At 40.2% G+C, this 21787-nt stretch overlaps 2 protein-coding genes across 14 annotated transcripts in view; one reads left to right on the forward strand and one right to left on the reverse strand.

Annotated features, from left to right (window-relative positions):
- ANKMY2 (ankyrin repeat and MYND domain containing 2) overlaps nt 1-11918 on the reverse strand; it is a 35452-nt gene extending 23534 nt beyond the window's left edge. Inside the window, exons 1-3 of one of the 5 annotated variants that reach the window (XM_032642398.1) lie at nt 11618-11877; nt 9057-9120; nt 4684-4748 (exon numbers count right to left, since the gene is read on the reverse strand). Coding sequence is in view for 3 of the 5 variants with exons in the window: in XM_032642395.1 (XP_032498286.1) it covers nt 4684-4748; nt 11618-11684 (132 nt within the window). In the remaining 2 variants the exon portion in view is untranslated. Of the gene's footprint in view, nt 1-4683; nt 4749-5971; nt 7486-8101; nt 8515-8856; nt 9033-9056; nt 9121-11617 lie in introns of those variants that run through there. The other 4 variants (XM_032642397.1, XM_032642395.1, XM_032642396.1 and 1 more) reach the window with 4 other exon arrangements.
- Nucleotides 10450-21787, forward strand: part of BZW2 (basic leucine zipper and W2 domains 2) — a 59087-nt gene continuing 47749 nt past the window's right edge. Inside the window, exons 1-3 of one of the 9 annotated variants that reach the window (XM_032642390.1) lie at nt 10823-11465; nt 11637-11704; nt 11840-12392. Coding sequence is in view for 1 of the 9 variants with exons in the window: in XM_032642385.1 (XP_032498276.1) it covers nt 11350-11465 (116 nt within the window). In the remaining 8 variants the exon portion in view is untranslated. Of the gene's footprint in view, nt 11466-11569; nt 12393-21787 lie in introns of those variants that run through there. The other 8 variants (XM_032642389.1, XM_032642394.1, XM_032642392.1 and 5 more) reach the window with 8 other exon arrangements.

Below are 21787 nucleotides of genomic sequence, written 5' to 3' on the forward strand. Positions count from 1 at the left end.
TCCTAAAAATAAAGTTTCTCTCCCATAATTTTTAAATCAAAGAATTCATCAATATTAGTCTATTGAGTTACAACTCTATATCATTAAATGCAGCATTCATTCATTCAGCAAATATTTATTGAGTGCCTAAGATATGTCAGACACAGATCTATGCACTGTGGGTGGCAATGAGCAAATTCCATGCCCCTAAAGTCTAAGTCCCTGGCACTAAATTTTAGTAGGGGTGACAAGGCAGATGGTGATAATAAGTGCTATAGGGAAACAGCATCGAGTAAGGGGGAGAGGGAATGGCAGAAGGTAAGACGAGATTGTTATTTTTAAAAGGACAGTCAAAGAATGTCCCTCTGAGCAGGTGACATTTGAACAAAGCCCTGGAAGGAGCAAAGGATGTAAATAACTAGAGGAAGAATGCTCCAGTAAAGAGAATGCAAGTGTAAAACTCTTTGAGGGAGAGGAGCATTGGGTTCAAGGAATACCAAGGAGGCCAAATCTGTGCGCAGCTCACTCATAGAAGCTCCAGGAACCTCCTTGTCTTGAATCTGGTGCCCCTAGGTTTAAACATTAAGTACAGGAGTGTGTCTCATGTTTTAACATTAAGTAGGATGCCAATGCTTGTGGAAGGTTTCTGCAAACTTATTCAAGTTACAGAAAAGCCATTCTATCTTAAGTTGTTAAAAGGGTTTTTAATGCATTATATCTATTGAGATGATCATATTTCTCTTTTATTCTGTAATATAGTGAATTTTTTCTAAACTGAACCATCCTATCATTCTTGGAGAAACCTTACTTGGTTAAGTCTTATTATTCTTTTGATACACTACTGGATCAAGTTGGTAATATTTTATATAGTGTTTTTGCATCTGTATTTACAAAGTGAATTGAGCCCACAGTTTGCTTGGGCTTCTTCCTGTTTTGGCATCAGCATTATGCTAACTTTATCAAATGAGTTAGGCAGCTTCCCATCTTTTTATGAACTAATGGTACAATCTGTGTAAAATGAGAATTAAATAGTCCTTGAATGTTTTGTAAAGCTTACTCAGGTGTGCAGCTTTAGAAGGTAGTTGGCACTTAAATACATTTATACAAATCTTCCTTAATTATCCCAGTTTTTCTATTTCTATACGAGATAAATACGTTCATTTTTATTTTTCTAAAAAATCACTACTTCCATATGGGTTTTCAAATGAATTGGCTTTAAAAAGTTATGACAATTCCTCTTATAATTGCAGTTATGCTCTCACTTCCTTGGTGTTTATTTATTATTTTCTTGCTTATACTTTCCAAATTGTGTCTATTTTTTTGGTCTTAAATTGATAACTTTGTTTTATCTTTTCTTTTTTAACAGCTTCACTGTGATATAATTTACTCATTTAACGTTACAATTAAATAGTTTTAAGTATTTTCAGAGTTGTGCAACCATCACCACAATCAATTTTAGAATATTTTTGTCAAAACCAAATGAAATACCATACCTATTAGCAGTCATTCCCGTTACCCCTCCCCATCCCATTACGCAGCCTTAGGCAACCACTAATCTACTTTCTGTGTCTATGAACTTGCCCATTTCGGACATCTCCTATACATGAAATCATACAATATTAGTCTTGTTTGATTGGCTTCTTTCACTTGGCAGAATGTTTTTGAAATTCACCCATGTTGTAGCATGCACCAGGACTTCATTCCTTTTTGTGACTGAATAATATTCTGTTGCATGGATATACTACACTGTGTTTATCCACTTATCAGTTGATGGATGTTTGGACTGTTTCCACCTTTGGCTCTTATGAATAATGCTGCTATAAACATTCATGTTCAAGTTTTTGTATTGTCATATGTTTTATTTTTCTTAGTTACATACCTAGGATTGCTGAGTTATATGGTAACTCTATGTTTAATCATTTAAGGAATTGTCAACCCATTTTAAAGAGCAGCTGCACCATTTTATATTCCTACCAGCAAAGCACGAGGGTTCCAGCTTCTCCACATCCTCACTAATACTTGTTATTATCTATATATATATTTTTTTATTATTGCCATCCTAGTGGGTGTAAAGTGGCCTCTCATTGTGTCTTTTTTTTTTGCGGTACGTGGGCCTCTCACTGTTGTGGCCTCTCCCGTTGCAGAGCACAGGCTCCGGACGCGCAGGTTCAGCGGCCATGGCTCACGGGCCCAGCCACTCCGCTGCATGTGGGATCTTCCCAGACCGGGGCATGAACCCATGTCTCCTGCATCGGCTGGCAGACTCTCAACCACTCTGCCACCAGGGAAGCCCTCATTGTGGTTTTGATTTGCATTTCCCTGGCAGCTAATTTTGAGCCGTTTTTCATGTGCATATTGGTTATTCATATGTCTTCTTCAGAAGAAGAAGATCCTTTGCCCATTTTTTAATAGGGTTATTTGCCATTTTTATTATTGAGTTGTACGAGTTCTTAATACGTTCTAGTTACAAGTCCCTTACCAGATATGATTTGTAAAACCATTCTGTGGGTTTTATTTTTACTTTCTGGATGGTGTGCTTTGAAGCACAAAGGTTTTAATTTTTATTTTTTCTTTATTTTTTCTTTTGTTGCTTGTGCTTGATGGCTTAAAAATTTTTTTATTTCTATTTTATTTTTCTTAACTCACTTCTTATATTTTCTGAGTATACTTTATTCTTTTTATCTAATTTCATGAGTTGAAAGCTCAGAACAACACAAAGATTTAAAGTACAATAACAAGTGCTACAAAATTTCCTCTGAATGTGACTTTGGCCACATGACACAGCTTTTGATAAACAGTAGCTTTTGATAAATGTTGTGTTTTCAGTTGTTTATAGTAGGAAATTTCTATTTCTTCTTTTACCCAAGAACTATTCAGAATTTTTAAAAACATTCAGGTTATATGTTTTATTCTTTGGAACATATTTTTGTTTATTTTCAGTGTTATATTGCATTTGGTAAACTTGTTTAAAGTTAGTTAAATTTTTCCTTTACAAAATAGTATAATACAGGACTTCCCTGGTGGCGCAGTCATTAAGAATCCGCTTGCCAATGCAGGGAACACAGGTTCGAGCCCTGGTCCGGGAAGATCCCACGTGCCGCGGAGCAACTAAGCTCGAGAGCCTCAACAACTGAGCCCGAGTGCCGCAACTACTGAATCCCACGCACCTACAGCCTGTGCTCCGCAACAAGAGAAGCCACCGCAATGAGAAGCCCGCACGCCGCGATGAAGAGGAGCCCTGCCCTGTTCCCCGCAACTGGAGAAAGCCCGCGCGCAGCAACAAAGACCCAACGCAGCCAAAAAATAAATAAATTTTTTTTAAAAAAGAAAAAAACTCGTTTCTAAAAAAAAAAAAGTATAATACATAAACCAATTTTTTTTTTTTTTTGCGGTATGCGGGCCTCTCACTGTGTGGCCTCTCCCGTTGCGGAGCACAGGCTCCGGACGCGCAGGCTCAGCGGCCATGGCTCACGGGCCCAGCTGCTCCGCGGCATGTGGGATCTTCCCGGACCGGGGCACGAACCCGTGTCCCCTGCATCGGCAGGCGGACTCTCAACCACTGCGCCACCAGGGAAGCCCATAAACCAGTTTTTTTTTTTTTTCATAAACCAGTTTTTAACAGTGTTAAATGTAAATGGAGATGTACTATTTCTGTCTTATATAAAGTGCATAGACTGTTAGGTTATTCAAATTTTCCATCCCTTGAATACTTTTTTCTACTTATCATTTTCTAAAAGATGCTATCGTGGTCTTACAAATTTCTCCTTTGAATTCTACTTTTTTCTTTATAAACCTCAAAGCTTATAAGATTATTAGTGAAGGCTTAAGGCTGGTATATTCCTGGTGGTTTATCAACTTTCTATAAGAAAGAGTCTTCATCTTTTTTTGTTTTTTTTTTTTTGCTTTAAACTTTTTTTTGCGGTACGCGGGACTCTCACTGTTGTGGCCTCTCCCGTTGTGGAGCACAGGCTCTGGATGTGCAGGCTTAGCAGCCAAGGCTCACGGGCCCAGCTGCTCCGCGGCACGTGGGATCTTTCCGGACCGGGGCATGAACCCGTGTCCCCTGCATCGGCAGGCGGACTCTCAACCACTGCGCCACCAGGAGAAGCCCTTTAAACTTTATTTTGTCTGATATTAACTTTACTACCCATGTGCGGGTAAAGGGTTAACAAAACACCTCCTTTGCTGCATGAGAAACTGAAATTCAGTTAATGTTCTAGTACTAGAACTGTCCTGTATAATATCTACTAGCCACACATGGCTAATGGCTGCCATACTGGACAGCTCTGAAGAGAAACTACCATCTCAGAAAGTTATTCTGGATTGCAATTCTAGAAAGTTGAGTTTAGGTCAGTTAACCCTCCCGAGAAGTAGAATTGCTGGATCAAAGGTATATACATTTAAAAATGAGAAATATTCTAAAATTTTCTCCAGAACATGATGCCAATTTATACCTAATCCAGTAGCATATAAAAGTCCAATGTTTCACAAGAAATGATATGGAATTGGTTTAACGGTCACTTATTCGATTACCAGTAAAATTAAACATGTTTTTACATCCTTATTATCTTTTGCAACCTGTCTGCTGACATTTGCTTTAGAGCTTGGTATAACTTGAGCACAAATGCTAGAAAACAACTCTTATTATTAGATTTTATCCATTCTCATAGGAAGTAAAACTTTATTAAATGTTTTAAATTTTACCTCATCCAAGCAGTTGACATGAACATTCTTGCTGGCTAACAATGTTCCAGCTTCTTGGACAGTACCTTAAAAAAAAAATAAAGAAAGTACAAAGGTTTTTTATATCTAGAACAGAAAAAAAATCTAACGTCAAGGAAACAGACTTCAAAGGGTTATCTGTAAAACTAAGATGAGTCAGGTCAGGTTGCTAAGAAATAAAGCATCAATCGCATACTGTTTATTCTGCAAAGTAATTATCCCAGAGAACAGATACATATAGACTAAAATAGCTGCATCTTGTTTTTACTTCCACTGGCCTTATAGTATATTAAACTGGCCACATTTTCCTTTCGGCAGCAATACAATAACCACAAAGCATAACATTTTAATACTGAAACAAATCTTAAAGGGCATCTAATCCAACCCACCATCTGAAGCTTAAATTACAGTCAATGTAATAACAGTTCAAAATACAGTCAGTATTTATGTACCTTGTCACCACTACGTCCTGTGAATTGATGGCACGCTCCTAATAGAATTCTTGGTTTGGAAATGCTGAGGTAAATGTATCTTTTATGCCTCGTACTATATAAAAGTGCCATATGGTCAGTATTCAGACTCTCATACTGAAAGCCATCTGATGTAAACCTGAAGGTCAGTCTCTGTAAATTTGTAAATAAGCTGTAATTGGGCCACGACTATCAGGTTTTCCAGCCTTCTGTAAGGCATACTAAGGCATAGTTGCAGGAGAGAATGTTGCTATTATCATCCTTAATAGGAGCCAATCACATGTTCTGCCAAAAAATTTCTGGTGTGACAGGGAACAGGATAATGAAATTGCATGTTCTCAGGGAGAAAGGATGAGATAAGCCTCTCCTCTAAAAGGACATAAAAGAATAGAAGCATCCTCAACTAGGAGTTATTTCTTGTCTTTAAATTTAGAATTATAGTTCAAGAATGTGTTAAACTTTGCAATTCTTCTAGAGCTAAAGGTGGAATGCAGAATGAAGCTTAGCCTGCTTCTTTCTACCCAACCTGCTTCTTAGGCACATGGTCTGAGTGCCCCTCACCAACAGAGGGGAGATACAGAAATGTCTCCTAGATTGATAGCGAAATAGCTCAGCTGGGGAAATGTCAAGTGAGGGATCTACGAGGCCCCGAATTATGACAGCAGCTATTGTGCCAATAGTTCATTTGTCTGGTCCCACACTCCACCTGGGCAGTTGGTATCACTGGCTGAATGGCTACAGAGGGAGAGGGGAAAGCCTTCAAGCATGCAAGCAAGTTGTGCAGGGCAGCTTATCCATACCTGTGGCTTCTCACCAGAGATTCTCAAACATCTTTGGAAAGGAATTAGAACAAACTCCTGCACACCAATTTCACTTGAGGAAGATGCTTCAGCTGAATCCCATTATCCACTGAGGAATAACTGAAGTTATTTTCCATCTGACTGAGACATGTTTATGCAATAAAGGGAGAATACTACAGGGATTGTGATCATGCCAGAGCCTGCTATATGTTAGGGAAAGGATGGGGATTGCAATCATAAACATTTGGCTCATATTAGACAACAGGCCAATAATTCTATAAAATGTTTAGCCCAGTGGCTAACAATGCATGGTAAATCTGTCCAATCGCAGGGCAATTAAAAAAAAAAAAGTGAGTTGTTCACTCACATACCATGGAATACCAGTTAGTCTTTTGAAATGCAGGGACCAGGATGGGAAAATTTTTCTGAAACTGTTTGGGCTTCTAGAGAATGAAAGCATATTTTGGAAAATAGATGAACAAAATACCCACAAGAGGAAAAACTTTTGATGATTTCTAACTTGGAGTTCCTAATTTAATGACATTAGGAAACTGTAGAAGGTCTAGAATAGCATGGAAATGGGAAATACATAGTTTACACAGAAGGATTTTTATTTTTTGTCATTCCTTACTGTGCATAGTATACTCTCAAACAATATTTTGCAATTAAAAGATTATTTGCTTTACTTGGGAAAGAAATATGTTAAATCTGATTTAACAAACTCTTAAGATGAGGGGATGTGGTACTATAAGGGGGATGGGAAATGAGTCAACATTTATCCTCACTGGAGACAAAAAAGAATAGACATAACTGACGAAAATAATATTTAATAATTTGTTTCCCTTGTGAGAATTTCTCCAAGCTGCTCCAAAGAAGAAAACACAACCCAACCTGCTCCATTAGGGTGGGATAGATAACTTATCTGGATGGACCAGCATTTTAGCAGAGAAGAGATGATGATAAGAGTGATATTCTCACTGTTACTGCCCTCTCTTATATCACACTAGAGCCCTTTCAGGACCACTATAAAACTGAACAAGTCCTATAAAACCCTCAGTTTTCTTATATAGGAAGCAGAAATAATAACATCCATCCCACAGTGTTCTTAGGACTAAGGGCTTGTCTTGGTGCGGGGCACAGGGTACAACCTCAGTGCATATTAGATGCTCTTGTTATTTATATTTACAGCAGCATAATATAATTCATTGCGACATTTCTAATATCTAGTTTGGGACCACTGGTCTCTACTGAAGACAAGGAGAAGTAGCCAAAACAAACAAAAAGGGAGAAACAAACTAACGTGTCATTTTCTGTTTCCAGCAATCCATCAGATAGTCATGAGATCTGAATATTTATGAGTTTCAATCACTTAGTGGGATCCCTCAACAGGAATGTTTTGAGGAATCTATATCTAAGTTAAGTATTTAAAAAACGATTGGCTTGTTAGTTGCTGTTACATTTATGTATAAGTAAAATCATGTATAAATTAAAGTGTCTGAATTTAAAAATAATATATGGATACAGACTTAATCATAGATACATAGTTATAAATGTATTTTAAAATAGACTTCTAATTACAACATACATTTTGAAATAGTGAATCTGTTTAAGTGTAAAGTTTCTAAATTCTCCTATGTGTATCTATTTTTAGACTTTGTAACAAAATGTCTTCAAGTTAGGATTATGAATCACTATATAAAAATTAGAGTAACTAAAAGAGCTGTTGTTTTGTAAAGGAAGACAATGAAGCCCACAGAGGTTGCAAAACCTGCCCAGTCATATAGTTAATGGTAACTATGTATTTGAATTTAAATTTGTCCTTTAACTCTATTCTATAATTATTAGTAGACCTGAATCTTTCTATATACCAGAGGTACTAGAAATAACATTATTAACTACACAGGACCTTAGAGCAGGATCTCTTAACAGCCCCAAATTGTAAACTGAAATGTCTATCAGTGTCACCAGATAAGCAAATAGTAGTTATATCCATATATAGAAAATAAAAGAAAAAAATAAGAAACAAATTATTGGTGCAGTATGGATGAACATCAATATCATGATGCTGAGTGAAATGTCATGCAAAAAAAAAAGGAATATTTATTATACTTACTGTATAATTCCACTTACATAAAATTCCAGAATAGAGAAATCTAATCAATAGTGACATCTATCAGTGGTTGCCTGGAGACAGGGGTGGAGGGAGTGACAGATTACAAATGGGTATGTAGAACCTTTTGGGAGTGACAGAACTGTTCACTGTCTAGATTGCAGTGGTTTCATGGATGTATACTTATGTCAAAACTGACTTTTAAAAAACTGTACACTTGAAATATGTACCATTTATCATACTTTAGTTATACTCCAATAAAATTGGTAGAATAAACCTTATTGTCCAAGTCCGCTTCACATCTCCTTTAACACAAACAATAATAATAAAAAAAATAATTACGTTACTTTCTTGTGAAATTGGCAACAGTGATCCCAGGGATTTCAAGTACTAAACAAGATAAGTAATGAAAGACTTTCTGGTTTATATTCTTAAAGTTTAATTTATTTTGAAATAGTGCTTCCTCAGTGTTTAATGAAAAAGATATCAGAGCTTAGAAGAATGGGTCAATCTACAAATAATATAACCCAGTTAACTGTGCTTAAGTGATTTCATTTCTCTTCTGAAATGTTGTGAAATGGATGCTGTTAGTGACTATCATTTAAATGGATATGTGAGAAACAGCTTCTCAGTTTCATCTGGAACTTCTTTTTGGCATTCTAACAAATAAACAACCTGTAGAATACCTAGGATGTGTATTTACTCAGAAGAAGAAATTGTCTAAAAGTGTCCGGTAGCAATGTGCAGTATTCTCTGGACTGTAAGTCCCACTTACAATCGGCTTAACTTCTGGAGGGCAGTGGTTAGCCGGAGGGAGAACTCAAAAATTTGTTGAGTTTATTCCAGATTGGCCAAGATGACAGGTCACACGTGGCTGGAAACTTATTGTTAGTTCCACGTACTAGTACTGACTAAGCCAGTGGTTCTCCAAGTTGAGAAATGTACTGAAGGGAAAAATATCAGAACTTTACTCACCTCCTTTAAAGAAAATTGCTTCTTATGAGCACGAATACAAACTTTGCTTATGAGCTTCGTTCAACTGTAAGCCAAAAATTATTTTACAAATTTTAAATGCACACAAAACTACAAAATCAATGACGTTTACAATTAAAATTAATTTAACTTGACAGATGAAAATATTTTGCTGCAATTAAATTGCCTCTCAAAGTGAATAAGATATGGTATGGACTCTGGTGCTGGTTTCATTTTTTCATTTTGTTTAGTTTGTTTTCAAGTCCAGCATATTTCTAGGACTGTGGGCCATATGATATCTCTGCTCTGCCACTTATTACCTGTATTATATTGGGCAAGCTATTTGAACTTTTCAGTTTCTTGGTTTCTTCTCTATCAAGTAGAGACTGCCATATTTACCATAATAATAGCCAATAGAGTATTTTAAACACATTACTCATACTAACTCATTTTATCCTTATAGCAGTGTTGTGAGGTGGGTACCATTTTTCACATGGAGAACCTAAGGCTCAGAAACAGTAATTTGCCCAAGGCCAAGTCACCAGCAAATGAATGAGGTAGGATTCCAAATCAGACTTGAAAGGTTAACTACCATCCTATGCTGTCCCTCATAATGTTGTAGCTTAAAAATAATTCCTAGCTTATCAAGTTTAAACGCATGGATATATGTAAAGTGCTAAGAATTATGCCAGGCCCAAAGTAACAATCAGTAAAAGTTGGCTATGGTTGTTACTTTCTCTTATCTCCCATTACATTTTTTTAAGAGTATGGTAATGTCCCACAGACCTTCACTTGACAAGAATGTATCACATACTATGTCTATCTCACTTCTTCTCCCATCAGCTTGGACCAATTAAATAGGTGAGACAGTGTCCGTGTAATTTGTTGCACGATGTAGGCCCAGAAAAAAATCACAGTGCTAACCAGGCAAAATTCACATTAATTCTTTTATTTAATTTTAAAAAATAAAAACTAGTGGACACCTAATAATGTATCCAAGGATTCCCTCCCTACGTCTCCACACACACCACCTGCCGCTTTCAGAGACCCCCTTTATAAAACTGCTCACTTGTTTACACTTTTGAGAGAGGGTGATAGCTCTGGACTGCTTAAAAACAGAATTTGCATCCCTGGTGGATTATAAGTTGATGCGTTGTCTCCTTTTTTTGCCCAGCACTGTACTTGGCACAGAGCTGAGACTCACATGGTTGCTGAGCTGAACCCCAGGGCCACCAAAGGCACGGAGACATGAACCAGAGACAGGCAGAAAAGGGAGACTGCAGTGCCAAAAAGGTCAGCGAGGACCGTGCTGGACAAACAATCTGCAACAACTCCAAGTCCCACAATTCTAGGCAAAGAACACATCATAGCAAATTACAGCTGTGACTGAGTTCAGCCTGTCGAGATCAGATGGAGTGGGCTCAGCTCATGAGCACCTGTTGAGTTCCAATTCGATATTTCTCTCCTTTACGTTTAGACTTTTCTTGTCAGTATAAAGAATACATGTGCCTTTCTCTCTGTAGGTCCAGATGGGAGGCAGGCTACTTAGAAAAAAAGACTGGAAATTGGGAAGTTTATATTGCAATGACTGGCTCCTCTGCCGTTCGAGGGAGCTTAAAACAGCCAAATGAACAATGCCCGCAGTTCCCACACATCCGTATCGCCGCGCCGTGACAGTGCAGAAGCCACGTAGTCACGCTGTTGTCACCTGCCAGGTAACGGGACTTCGGGAACTCTTCTGGGACGTCCACTCGGAGACGGAGCGGAAAACATGGCTTCTGGCTCGTCCCCGGGGCCTGCGTCTCCCTCCCTAGGACCCAGAGCGGCGGAAGTGGGACGCGCGTTGGGAGAATGGAAGGGAAAGCGCGGAAGAGCGCGATTAGAAGGTCGCAGCCCTGCGAAGTGCGCAGAGCGGTGTGGACGCCTCCCCAGCCCCCTCGCTGTTCTGCGAGTTCCAGCGGCGGCCGGGGGTTTCTGGAAGGAAGCCAGGGTGGCCCTGGACTCAGAAGCCTCAATGCGGCAAATTACAGACCTTGTTTTGTGCCCTTGTAAAGAACCCTTCTCCTTAGGAGCTCCCTCCACCCGCCCCAAGCGAGGGCGGGGACAGCCAAGGGATCCAGATCTTTCGGCCTCCGGAAGTCGAAACGGCCCTCAGACACCGATCTAAGAACCTGAAACTTCCAGGCCACTACCGCCCAGACGGACTGTGGTCAAAATCACCTTAGGAGTTTTGAAGAATGCACATTCTGAGGCCCCACCCCGGGTCGCTCATTATCATCCGAAGTGGAGCCTGGAAATGTGCACCCTTCCAAAAGCTGATTTAGAAGACGAACGTCTGCAACCTCCGCTCCCGTCCCAGCGGCGCTTCTCCTTCCCCACCTCTCCGCCCCCGCAACCGGTCCCAGATCAAAGGTAGGAGTGCTGTTTCCCGGTGGCAGGATGTCAGCCTCGCAAAACCGCAACCCAGGGTCAGCCGGGCCGGGGGCGCCGCCCGGGCTCCGCCACGCCCCCCTTCCCTCCCAGGCCAGGCAGGCAGCGCCCCCGCCGCAGCCCAGCACCCACACCTTTTCCGATGACTTCCAGCAGATCCTTTTCCTCCTGGGTCAGCTCGCCTTTCTTTATGTGAACCATTGCTTCCGCCAGCTTGACAGGTATTGTTTCTTTGGGAGTATTAAAAAGAAACGACGTGTCTGTATTAGGAACGCCAGCCGCAAGGTTAGGCAACTTGAGACTAGGACATTAAGTAGCCAACCGCGGAAGCGTTCGAATTCTCTCCACCCTCCCAGGGGCTGGCGAGCAGCGGGCGAGCTCGGGCGAGCCGGGCGGGCAGTCTCTGCAGGCCCAGCAGTAGTCTCCGCCCCCCGCGAGTCATTGGCCCGGCCGGGAGGAGGAGCTGCAGGAGGCGGCAGCGAGATTCTCCCATTGGAACAGCCTGGGAAGGAAAAACCAAATGGAGAAAATCAGAGGGGGGAAATTAAATGCCTGTTACACGTCTCCCACCGCCATCCTTTCCGGTGCACGTATTTAGGGACACACAGTATTTAAATTCTCTTTCTGGAATTTCTGTGTTCGGCAGTTTCTGCTAGGGGCATGCATCTCCCTTGCTCTCGCTATACACCCCCCTTCATTTCCCAGGGAGTGGAGCGGCCCGGGACGGGGGCGGGCTGGGAGGCGGGGCGGCGTGGTAGGCGGGTCTGCGCCGAGCTCAGTGTGTCGGTGTCAATGTGTCTGTCCTTCACTCCTCCATTGTCTGCCGCCACCACTGCCGCCGCTGCCACCGCCGCTGCCGGAATCGCTGCAGCCCCCAGCCTCGCGCGTCGCCGCTACCTCCTCGGACAGGTGAGAAGCAGCCCAGGTAGGGCAGCGGGGGAGCCGGGAAGCCTTCGACAACCGGAGCCAGAGCCCCACCGGGAGCTTCCCCCCTGCCGGTGCTGGCCCTAAGGAAGCATGTGCCTGCTGGGGCGGCTTCCTTCCTCTCGGTGGGGAAGCCGCCCCTCCACCCCATTACCATCACTTATACCGCGTATCAGTGCCCCGGAGTGAAGACCCGCCACTTGCCACATTTGGCCGTCCCGGGAGACCGAGAGCGGCCAGGCGCCGGCCACGAGGTGGGAAGTGGCGGGTGCCCATCGTCCCGTGCGTGGCATCGCCAGATGTAACTCCTGGGGAAACCAGGGTTGAGGCTTTGGACTCGGGGTGGGGTGGAGAGGAGAGCCTCCCATTACGAGCGAGATGAACGCATGTGAGAGTAGTCTCGGGAGAAGGTAGTTCTCATTTGGCAACCTGCCCTCCTCACCCCTCCACCCACCCACCCCCACTTGTCATCTCCTCTGGCGTCTGTGGGAGCTGTAGAAGAAAACCGGATCTGATCGCTCTATGGTGCCCGTTAAGGACGTTTGGAAGCAATTTACACTTGAACTAATACTTCGTTTATGAAAGACAGCCGGGGATGAGGGGGGGAAGGAGGGCCTCTTCTCTCTTCTAGAGTTCCCAGTCTCTTTGTAACTCAGATCTTGAGATTTATGGAAATAGGAAGGGGAGGGAGAAGGGGCGGAGATTAAATTGGTGTTGCTGTCTATATATAGCATTAGATTAGCCTCTTAATCCAACCTTCATTCAACTGTAATATGTAGCTTCAGGCTTTCACTATAGGAAGCCAGGAGCCAAATACAAGCGTGTACCCTCCTGTGACTCAGAGACAGGACTTGCTTGCTAATACGAAGTCAGTCGTTCCTCCCGGGTGCACATCCATAACATATTTACAGCATCAGCGAAAGCTTCTGTAGAAATTAGTGTTTACTGTTGTTTCTCTACAGTCTAGTATTAGTGTTTCTCCCAAGACGCGTCTGCTTCAAAGAGAAATATTTGTATAATTATGTAGATTTTTTTTGTTAAGCATCCCCCCCATACCATCACTTTCTCCCCGCTGTGCCATATATGAAGTGAAGTGTATTTTCCTCTGGCCTTACGCCTTCATTTCTTGGAAGCATTCACTAACACTTGTGAAATCCTGGAAGATGTTCATTATTTCCTGCCTTTAACAAAATTTTTTCCCCAAATCCCAGATATTTTCTTGTCTAAGGCTTCATCTTTACAGGCTGGGGCAGATCTGAGCCAGAACATATCACATGAAAATGGTTTGAAATTATTCATCGCAATGTATAACAAAGAAACTTTTGTTTGGGAATGCTTTAATAATGATGTGACTGTTCAAACAAGTAGTAAGGCTTTTGAGTGACCCATCTTTTGTAACACTTAGAATACTGCTATTGCCACAGTTACAACTGATTGAAAACACAGTATTATGAAGAAGAAACCCAGAGACCTAAGAAAATGCTTGCGGAGTAACCTTTCCTTACCATGTGACTTAACATTTTACAAGGGATGTTACAGAATTGGGTGCTTCATTGACAGTATTTCCATCTCTTGTGCCAAATTGGGGCCATGATTACTTGAAGGTCACACCTGTTTGTCTCACTGAAGTTGTCAGTTCCTCGAGGATAGCAACTTATTATCTATTTTCCTGGTGCCTTATGGCACCTCCTTGGTATTTAGTCCTCTGTGAGTACATGAATTCAGTAAAGCTAGAGTCAATGACATTTAAAGTAAAAAAGCTAACATCTGCCTAGAAATGTATATAAATAATATGTTAAGTTTAAATTTCTAGAAGCAGATACGTAATGGATTGTGTTCATCAGATGGATTCCATTAATCGTTTTTGGCCAGTGTTAATATTTAATGTAGGAATAAGATTAGCTAATGACCATACCTTAGACTAGATCAAGGAACTTTTTTTGTATTAAGAATGTATTCCCATCAAAGGAGTTTTGTTGGTAATAAAATAGCTACTACTTATTGTGTCCTTAGTCTGTGCCGATATTCTACCAGATGCTTTGTTATAAGATTTGTTTAATCATTGTTGTAGCGACCTAGGAATTAGCCAGTATTACCCCTGTTTCTGAAAATAAGAGGACAGAAACAAAAAGAAGTTAATTTGCCCACAGACCCACAGTTTGGAAGCATCAGAGCCAAAATTGGAACCTAGATCTGTCTCCAAAACCTTTTCGCTTTTCATTATTCTCTATCTCTGTGGCTAGCAATAAGGGGGAAATTATATATTCTTTAGCTAATAGATAACACATTCATGTGGTTTAGCGTGACAAAGGTACAAAAGACTCTCTGACCTCTTTGCACAGTTTCTTCTCCATGCCCTACAACCCATGGTGTCTATTTTTCTCATACCTTTCTGAGAAATTGTATGTGTTTATATAGCTTATATGTATAGTTCCACTTTTTTTTTTTCTTACAGAAATGAGAGCATACTAACACATTGTTCCACAATATGCAATAGAATTTATGTGTTGCTTTGGTCTCTGTTTCTTTCTTCTCCTTTTAAAAAATAATGATTTCTGAAATGTATGAAATCCTTATATGTGTCCCCATCATCCCTTTTTCTACTGCTACCACCCTGGACGTCTCTTGGCCTGTTGCAATGGATTCCTAAGTAGCCTGCTTTCCAGCCAGCTCATTCAAGGCACCACCATTAAGGCACCACCACCAATATACACTGAGCACTCATCATGCACCCAAGGATGAGACATACTTTGTAAAGACAGAACTGATTCACTTAAAGCATGTCAATGGCTCTCCACCTGCTGCAGAATAGAGGCTCTGGTCTCGTACTTCTGGTTCCTCTCCACCAGCCCAGGTTCGGTCTAGGAGGCTCCGACTTCTGGTCCCAGCCGGCATTTCCAGTCAGCCAGCCCCTCCCACATACTCTGCTCTAAGGTCACCTCACTGCTGATTCCCTAACATGCCAGTAGTTTCCACCCCTTTGTTCCTGCTTTTCTCTTCCTGGAGTGACCTCCCTTCCCTCTTTACCGAGTCTTTCTCTCCTTCCCAGATCTGATGAAGTGTCAGCTTTCAAGATACTTTCATGGTCCCCTCTCCCACCCCATCCAGGAGGGGAATACAGGCCCTAGTAAACATTTTTATTCCCGTCCCTCAGCCAGGGCGATAAGAACAATCTTTCCTCAGGAGTTGCTGGTACAGTTGCTGACATCCTCTAATTTTCTCCTATCTTCTTAGGAGCCCTGGTCCCCACCCGCCTTGCACCCCGAAATTAACATCATCTTTGCTTCTTCATCTGGATCCCCATGAAAATAACCTAAGGCAGGCACCTTTTTCATGACATCCTAGTTCAGTTTTTGGTAATCTATTTGACCCCTTCTCCTTCTAGACTGTAAATTAACTAGAATTAGTTTACCTTTGCTTCTCAAGATTGTGACCCACGTCTCGCACCTAGTGTATGCTCAGTACATGCTGAGTTGAATTCAGTTTGATCTCCAAGTTATTTTAGGTGGATTTGTTTCCCTACTTGACTAATCCTTCCCGGCAATGTGAGGTGATGTGGCCCTAAGCACACACAGTCATAACCAAGGGCAGAAGGTCTGTAAATGTTTTCGGTCTCAAGCTGCTTGACATTCTGATGAATGCTACCAACCAAGAAAAAAAAAATTGTTCATATGTACATGTTACAAATTTTGCAGACCATTCCTGGACTCCCTCTTTGAAGCCCTTGACGTATAGCTCTGTGCTTTAAGAGAATGCCTTTTTCTTTTTATTGCAGTGTAATAGCTCATTTTTGAGTGTTGTAACTTTTGGGGTAATGTTTTCCTTGACATTTAACTTTCTTTTCTTAGGTACATTTCTTGACTGAGTGGATATTTGATGATATTAAGGATTTTTATTTTCTTTGAAACTAATATTGTGGTTATATGTTTAAAAGGTCCCTTATCTTTTAGAGATATGTACTGAATTGTTTAAGGGGGGGAAATGGTAGGACATCTAAGACTTGCTTCAATATAATTTTGTGACAGTGGGGGACAGGGACTGAGTAAGAGTATTAATGAGACAGAGTTCACTGTGTTGTTAAGGGTTGAAGGTGGGCAATGAGTACATTGACTTCATTAGACTGTTCTCTCTGCTTTTGATATGTTTGAGATTTTCCATAAGGAAGTTTTAAAAAGGAAATCTGGATGTATTACAGCCCCTAAGAAATTGTCGTTGTAGTTTAAACCAAAAAAAGAGAGAGAGAGAGAGAGAGAGAGAGAGAGAGAGAGAAAGCAATATGGATACAAATGCTCTTTCTCTATACTTAGAGTTGAGCTTATGCGGTTATCCATTTAATGTTAAAACAGTTACACCTAAATCTGCAAAAGACTGTCTTGTGAACAATGCATTTCCATAAACTGTTCACATCACCCTTTAGCTTCTCCACAAAACGAAGAGGTAGGTGGCATATCTCAGTGCTGTGTCACAAGCTTATGAATATCCTACTGGCAGCTAATCTTCATCTTTTTTAGACCCTGACGAAGTAATTTGCAGACACGTCTCAACAAGGGGTGCAAATATATTTCGTTTAACTGAGAAAATCAAGACATGAATGAAGTGGAGATACTGATTTTCTTCTGTGTCACATAAATCAAGTCAGAAGGCATTTCCAAAAAAAGAAGTACTTTGGTAATGTCATGAGCAATAGTTAGAGGAGGTATCTCACTGCATGAAAATCGGAAGCACACTCAGGTGTGTCTGCCACGTCCTTCCTCGGGATTTGCTTAACTAAATGCCTGCTTTGACAACTGCTTTCTGAATTCTTAAAACTTTATAACTTGCGTGTCTTGATGTTTATGTTTCTTTTATAATGTTTTGCACTTATGAAATGTTAATGTTTCCAGAAGCCAACATGGAATTTTTCGGTATCATTTATAACATTTCTTCCCAGATTTGGTTTGAAGCATTCTTAAAGAATATTTAATTAAGCTTCAAAGCCAAGCCTTCACAGTGTCTAAGGGCAATGTAGCCAGTCCAGTCTCATTGCCAGGTAATGCTGAAGCACACATTAGTGTATATCCACCTTCAACTCATATATATTTATATTAGCTATGTCACTGTGGAATTTAAAACTCAAGGCTGGTGCCTCTTATCTCTGAGTATAGTAAAACAGTTCCAGTAATTAAAAATAGAAAGCTATTTTTGCATCAGAAGGGAAAAGGTAGCATTCACCTTCCCAATAAATACATTTAAGCTAGAAAACTGGTGTTTTTATCTCTTGTTATTTGGTTATCTATTGCGGGGTTGTGTTAAAAAGACCCGGCAGACAAAGCAGCCCTTAAAACTACATTCATCAGCCTCTGAGTAAAATCTCTTCCTGGTCTGTTGATGGTGGAGTAAAGCAGTCCCATTAAGTAGCCTCTTCTGACCTGGTAGGAAATGATTATGGATGAGCCCTGGGAGACAGCCAAGCACAGCCATAGCTCTGAGAATTAGAGTGGGAGAACCAAGACTCAGTGATGAGATGGCTTTTCCAAGGCAATGTCTCTTGCTTTCACTTTCTTCATATATAAAACAGGGATACTAACCAAACTTACAGGATGACTCTGAGGACACTTGAGGATCCCCTGTGAACTATAAAATGTTATATAAAAATTAATTGTTATTTTTAGGGCCAATTCTACCTGTTTTTACAGTTGAGAAGAAGATGAATAACACAATTACAGGCCTAGTTAAGAAATCATTTTAAAGTAAAATTGTATAGACGTTAGTATTTGCCATAAGCCCAACTTCCTACATTTTGGAAGAGATTTATTTTTCAAGAGAGACTTTCATAAAAGATATAATTCTAGTAATTCTATCTCAGGATTAACTTATTAAAAATATTAATCAGGATTAACTTTTTTTTAATAATAATAAGAAAGTTCTTGGTATGCATCTGTTGTTTTCAGCGAATCCCAAATGATAAGACATGATATTTGTTCCCAAAAGGCCTCTATCCTTTAGGAGAAGACCCGCCAGCCCCTGAAACAACAGGGACTAAAGTCATCATCCAAAAGCCGCCCCCCGGCCTCTGTCAGCCGACAGGTTAGACCCCTTTGAGAACTTCCCTTTGCCTGTTCAGGTAGCTGTCCGGCTCCGTCCAGTCTTTCAGCTCTAATGTGAACAATGTGGTTACTCCCTACCCACCCACTGGCTTCCTGCTCCCAGAATACCCTCCTCCACCCATTTCTGCATATCACATTTTACTCCAATCCTTCTCAGCTCAAATGACCCCTTCCCCACACAGCCTTCTCCAGTCCCCAACCAGAGCAGTACAGTCACAAGTGCAGATTCCAGAACGTGTGGAGCTCAGTGGGAGGACTAGAGAAAGTGAGATTCTGAACAGAGTCTGGAAGGATTGGTGAATTTGGGCAGGTGAGCCAGAAAATGGAGAACATTCCAGGGAGAACAACCCCCAAGAAAACAACTCCATACAATATTATAACATGTTATAAATATTTATAAAATAAATATTGGCTGTAATTTTCTGGCCAACTGTATTGGAACTAGAAATTTTTTCTTTCAAAGGCACATTTTCTTCAGTATGTCAACTTTTTTAAAATCATGGAAGTGGAGATTATATTTTAAAGCACACTAGGTTTGTTCTTGCTCTCAAGTAATTTATGACATCACATGTTTTAGACTAAACTGAAAATTATAAAGCAGTATCTTCAGAATTGGTGGTAGCAGGAAAGTTAATAACGGACATAAAAAGAAACATAGAAGAGAAAATCATATACTTATTCGGATATTTTGCCCTTGAATACAAACTAATTTGAAATTATCCAAAATAGCTAGAATATCAATAGCCAAAATAGCTAGAAAATAAAATGAGTAGGAAATTGTGAAATTTATTTTGCAAGTAAACTATGATGCATGGAACTGTTTTTATCTATATAGTGCCTTAAAGGAATTTTATTCTCTCAGTTTGATTTGTTTTCCAGTTGGACTGTTCTGATTTTTTGTTTTCTACTTTTATTGATGAATGGAATAAAGACATGGCTGAAACAGTTAAACCTGAGAGATGCAACTTGGGGATTAAATAATCAGGTTAATGTGAATCATTTTAATGCGGGATTGTGGTTGTCGTTAGGAGTTTCCACAGCATTTTTCCTTTGTATCTATTAGGGGAAAAAATACACGACAATTTAGAATAATTTCTAAATTAAAAAAATCTGCTGCATACCAGTATCAGCAGTATACACAAGAATACTTTTCTTTCTTAACTCATTCTGATGTCTATGTTGGGGCCATGGGTCTCTTCAGCAAGTATCTTTTAGGCAGTTAAATGCTAACTGGAATAATTTGGCCTGTTCTAAATTTGGCATGTGTTGAGTGAAAAGTGCCAAAAAATATTCTGATAGTCATATTTGTAAACTGCTTTGGAAATAAAAGGTTTAGGTAACTCACTGAGTGAACCATTCTTTTGGCAAATGCCAAAGAGACAATGCTTTCATTGTTCTTTCTTGATTTTTTAATTTCAGGTGTATCCTTTGGTGTTTTTTGTTTTGTTATCTTTCATTCTCTTAATTATATATATATAATAATATATTAGTAGGAAAACAATAATAACAAATTTGTGAGATGTGTAGAATTGTGTTTCCTCTTTTCGTAGTTCGACTTATTTTTATGTTAGAAGAGGACTTTTAAAAAATAATTGTTAGATGCACTGTTATTTTGAGGACTTCTAAATAAATCTCAAGAAAAGTGCTAGGCAGAGGTGAGAAACAGTAAGGAATATTAACTCTTAGCACTATGGAGACTATAACATAAGCCACCATGGGGTGTTCAGTTTTATAATATCCTACTGTATCCTCTTCTTTTTTGCATATTCACACAAAAGACTTTAATGCTTTTCAAACCAACCTCGACAGCTTCCTGGATTTGTGATCATTTCTAAGGAAAAAAGAGAACATGACATATGTTTTTCTCAGTATACAAGGTAATAGAATGGGGTTATTGTAAACAGGAAGGAGAAGCCCATATTGCTGGTACAGAGGAAGCTGCTGGCTAGAGGAAAGGACGCCACATCGGGCGTGGAGGAGTATGAAGATGGTGTTTACGTTAGTGTTGAGCCTCTGCAGGAAAGAAGTTGAGAACCAGCTCCAGTAGTACCAGAAACCATGGAGCCATAAATTTCCTACGATTTACATGTCCTTAAGAGGCAGGATTTCTGTTAAATCCTCTTGCTAAAGACAAATGTTTTTCTCCTTACTAGAACTCCACGGAGAACTATTTGGCATTTGGGAGGTAACATATGTTGATTCAGTTTATCCAAGTGCTGAACTAGATGTTAAAATTAATATTTATGCTTCACTTTCTGACTCTAAACCATAAAATTCATGAGGCAAATAATAAAAAAGCTGCTTTCAAGAATCATATAAATGTTACCCAACAACTTCAGTTGGTTCTTTGGAGAAGTGCACTGCAAGTAGACAGTTGACGGGTTCTGGCCCTGACCGTTCTGTGTTTGTGAGGGCCTGATTTTCCTGCTTTGATCTCTGCTTTATCACCAAGGTTAGAATGGAATGCCTGACCTCAAGGCAAGTGGCGTGACATCTCAGAACCTTATCAGAGTGTGAGATGAGGGTCTAGGTTTAGCTCTTCAGGTTTCAAAGTGTTCCATACCTCATGGATATCCATTATAAGTTAAAACGTAAAAAAACAAAAATGCAACACACATTTAATTGTTAAAGCATTAATAAATGCAACTCAAATTCATCATGTGATATACTTTAACATACTGGAGACCATTACTTCTTCTTAACTCACACTGCCAGGTTTTTCTGTGCAGTGCTTGGGTCAAACCTCACCTGCTAGAAAGTGAGCACCATGCATCTTGCCTATGTATTTTGTCTGATTGGTCCCATCTGCATCCCTATTGACCAGTACCAGATAGAGGTATGTTTAATAAATGAATGCAAATGAATGATTTTAAGCCTTTTGAAAAAGTATACTTGAAAGTTTGTAATGTGGCACTGGTCTTCTCTCTCTCTCTCTCTCTGTCTCTCAATTTGAGTTTCTGTAATTCACTCCTTTAAAATTGTATCTGGGAATACAGTTTCATATCATCAGTGTGCTGTGTCCCATTAAGTCCCAGGCTAGGCTAGGGCATTTCTATCCATTTCACGCTGTCCTCATTGTAAAATAGGCATGTGTATGGTAGGTAACTTTTTGTGTGTGTGCAGCCTTTCAAATAAAGCTTCATCTGCTAGACAGGCTTGGGCAGGTCCCCTCCTGGGAGGATGGGGGCCGGAGTGGCCTGGTTGAGAGAACTCACAAGTGAGAAGACATTTGGACTCCTGTCCGTCACCACCTTTGAACTTCCTGAAGTTTCATTCCCATGTTTTGTAAAAGCC

This window comes from Phocoena sinus, chromosome 9 (genome assembly GCF_008692025.1).
Source record: "Phocoena sinus isolate mPhoSin1 chromosome 9, mPhoSin1.pri, whole genome shotgun sequence".
Taxonomy (NCBI): Eukaryota; Metazoa; Chordata; class Mammalia; order Artiodactyla; family Phocoenidae; genus Phocoena; species Phocoena sinus.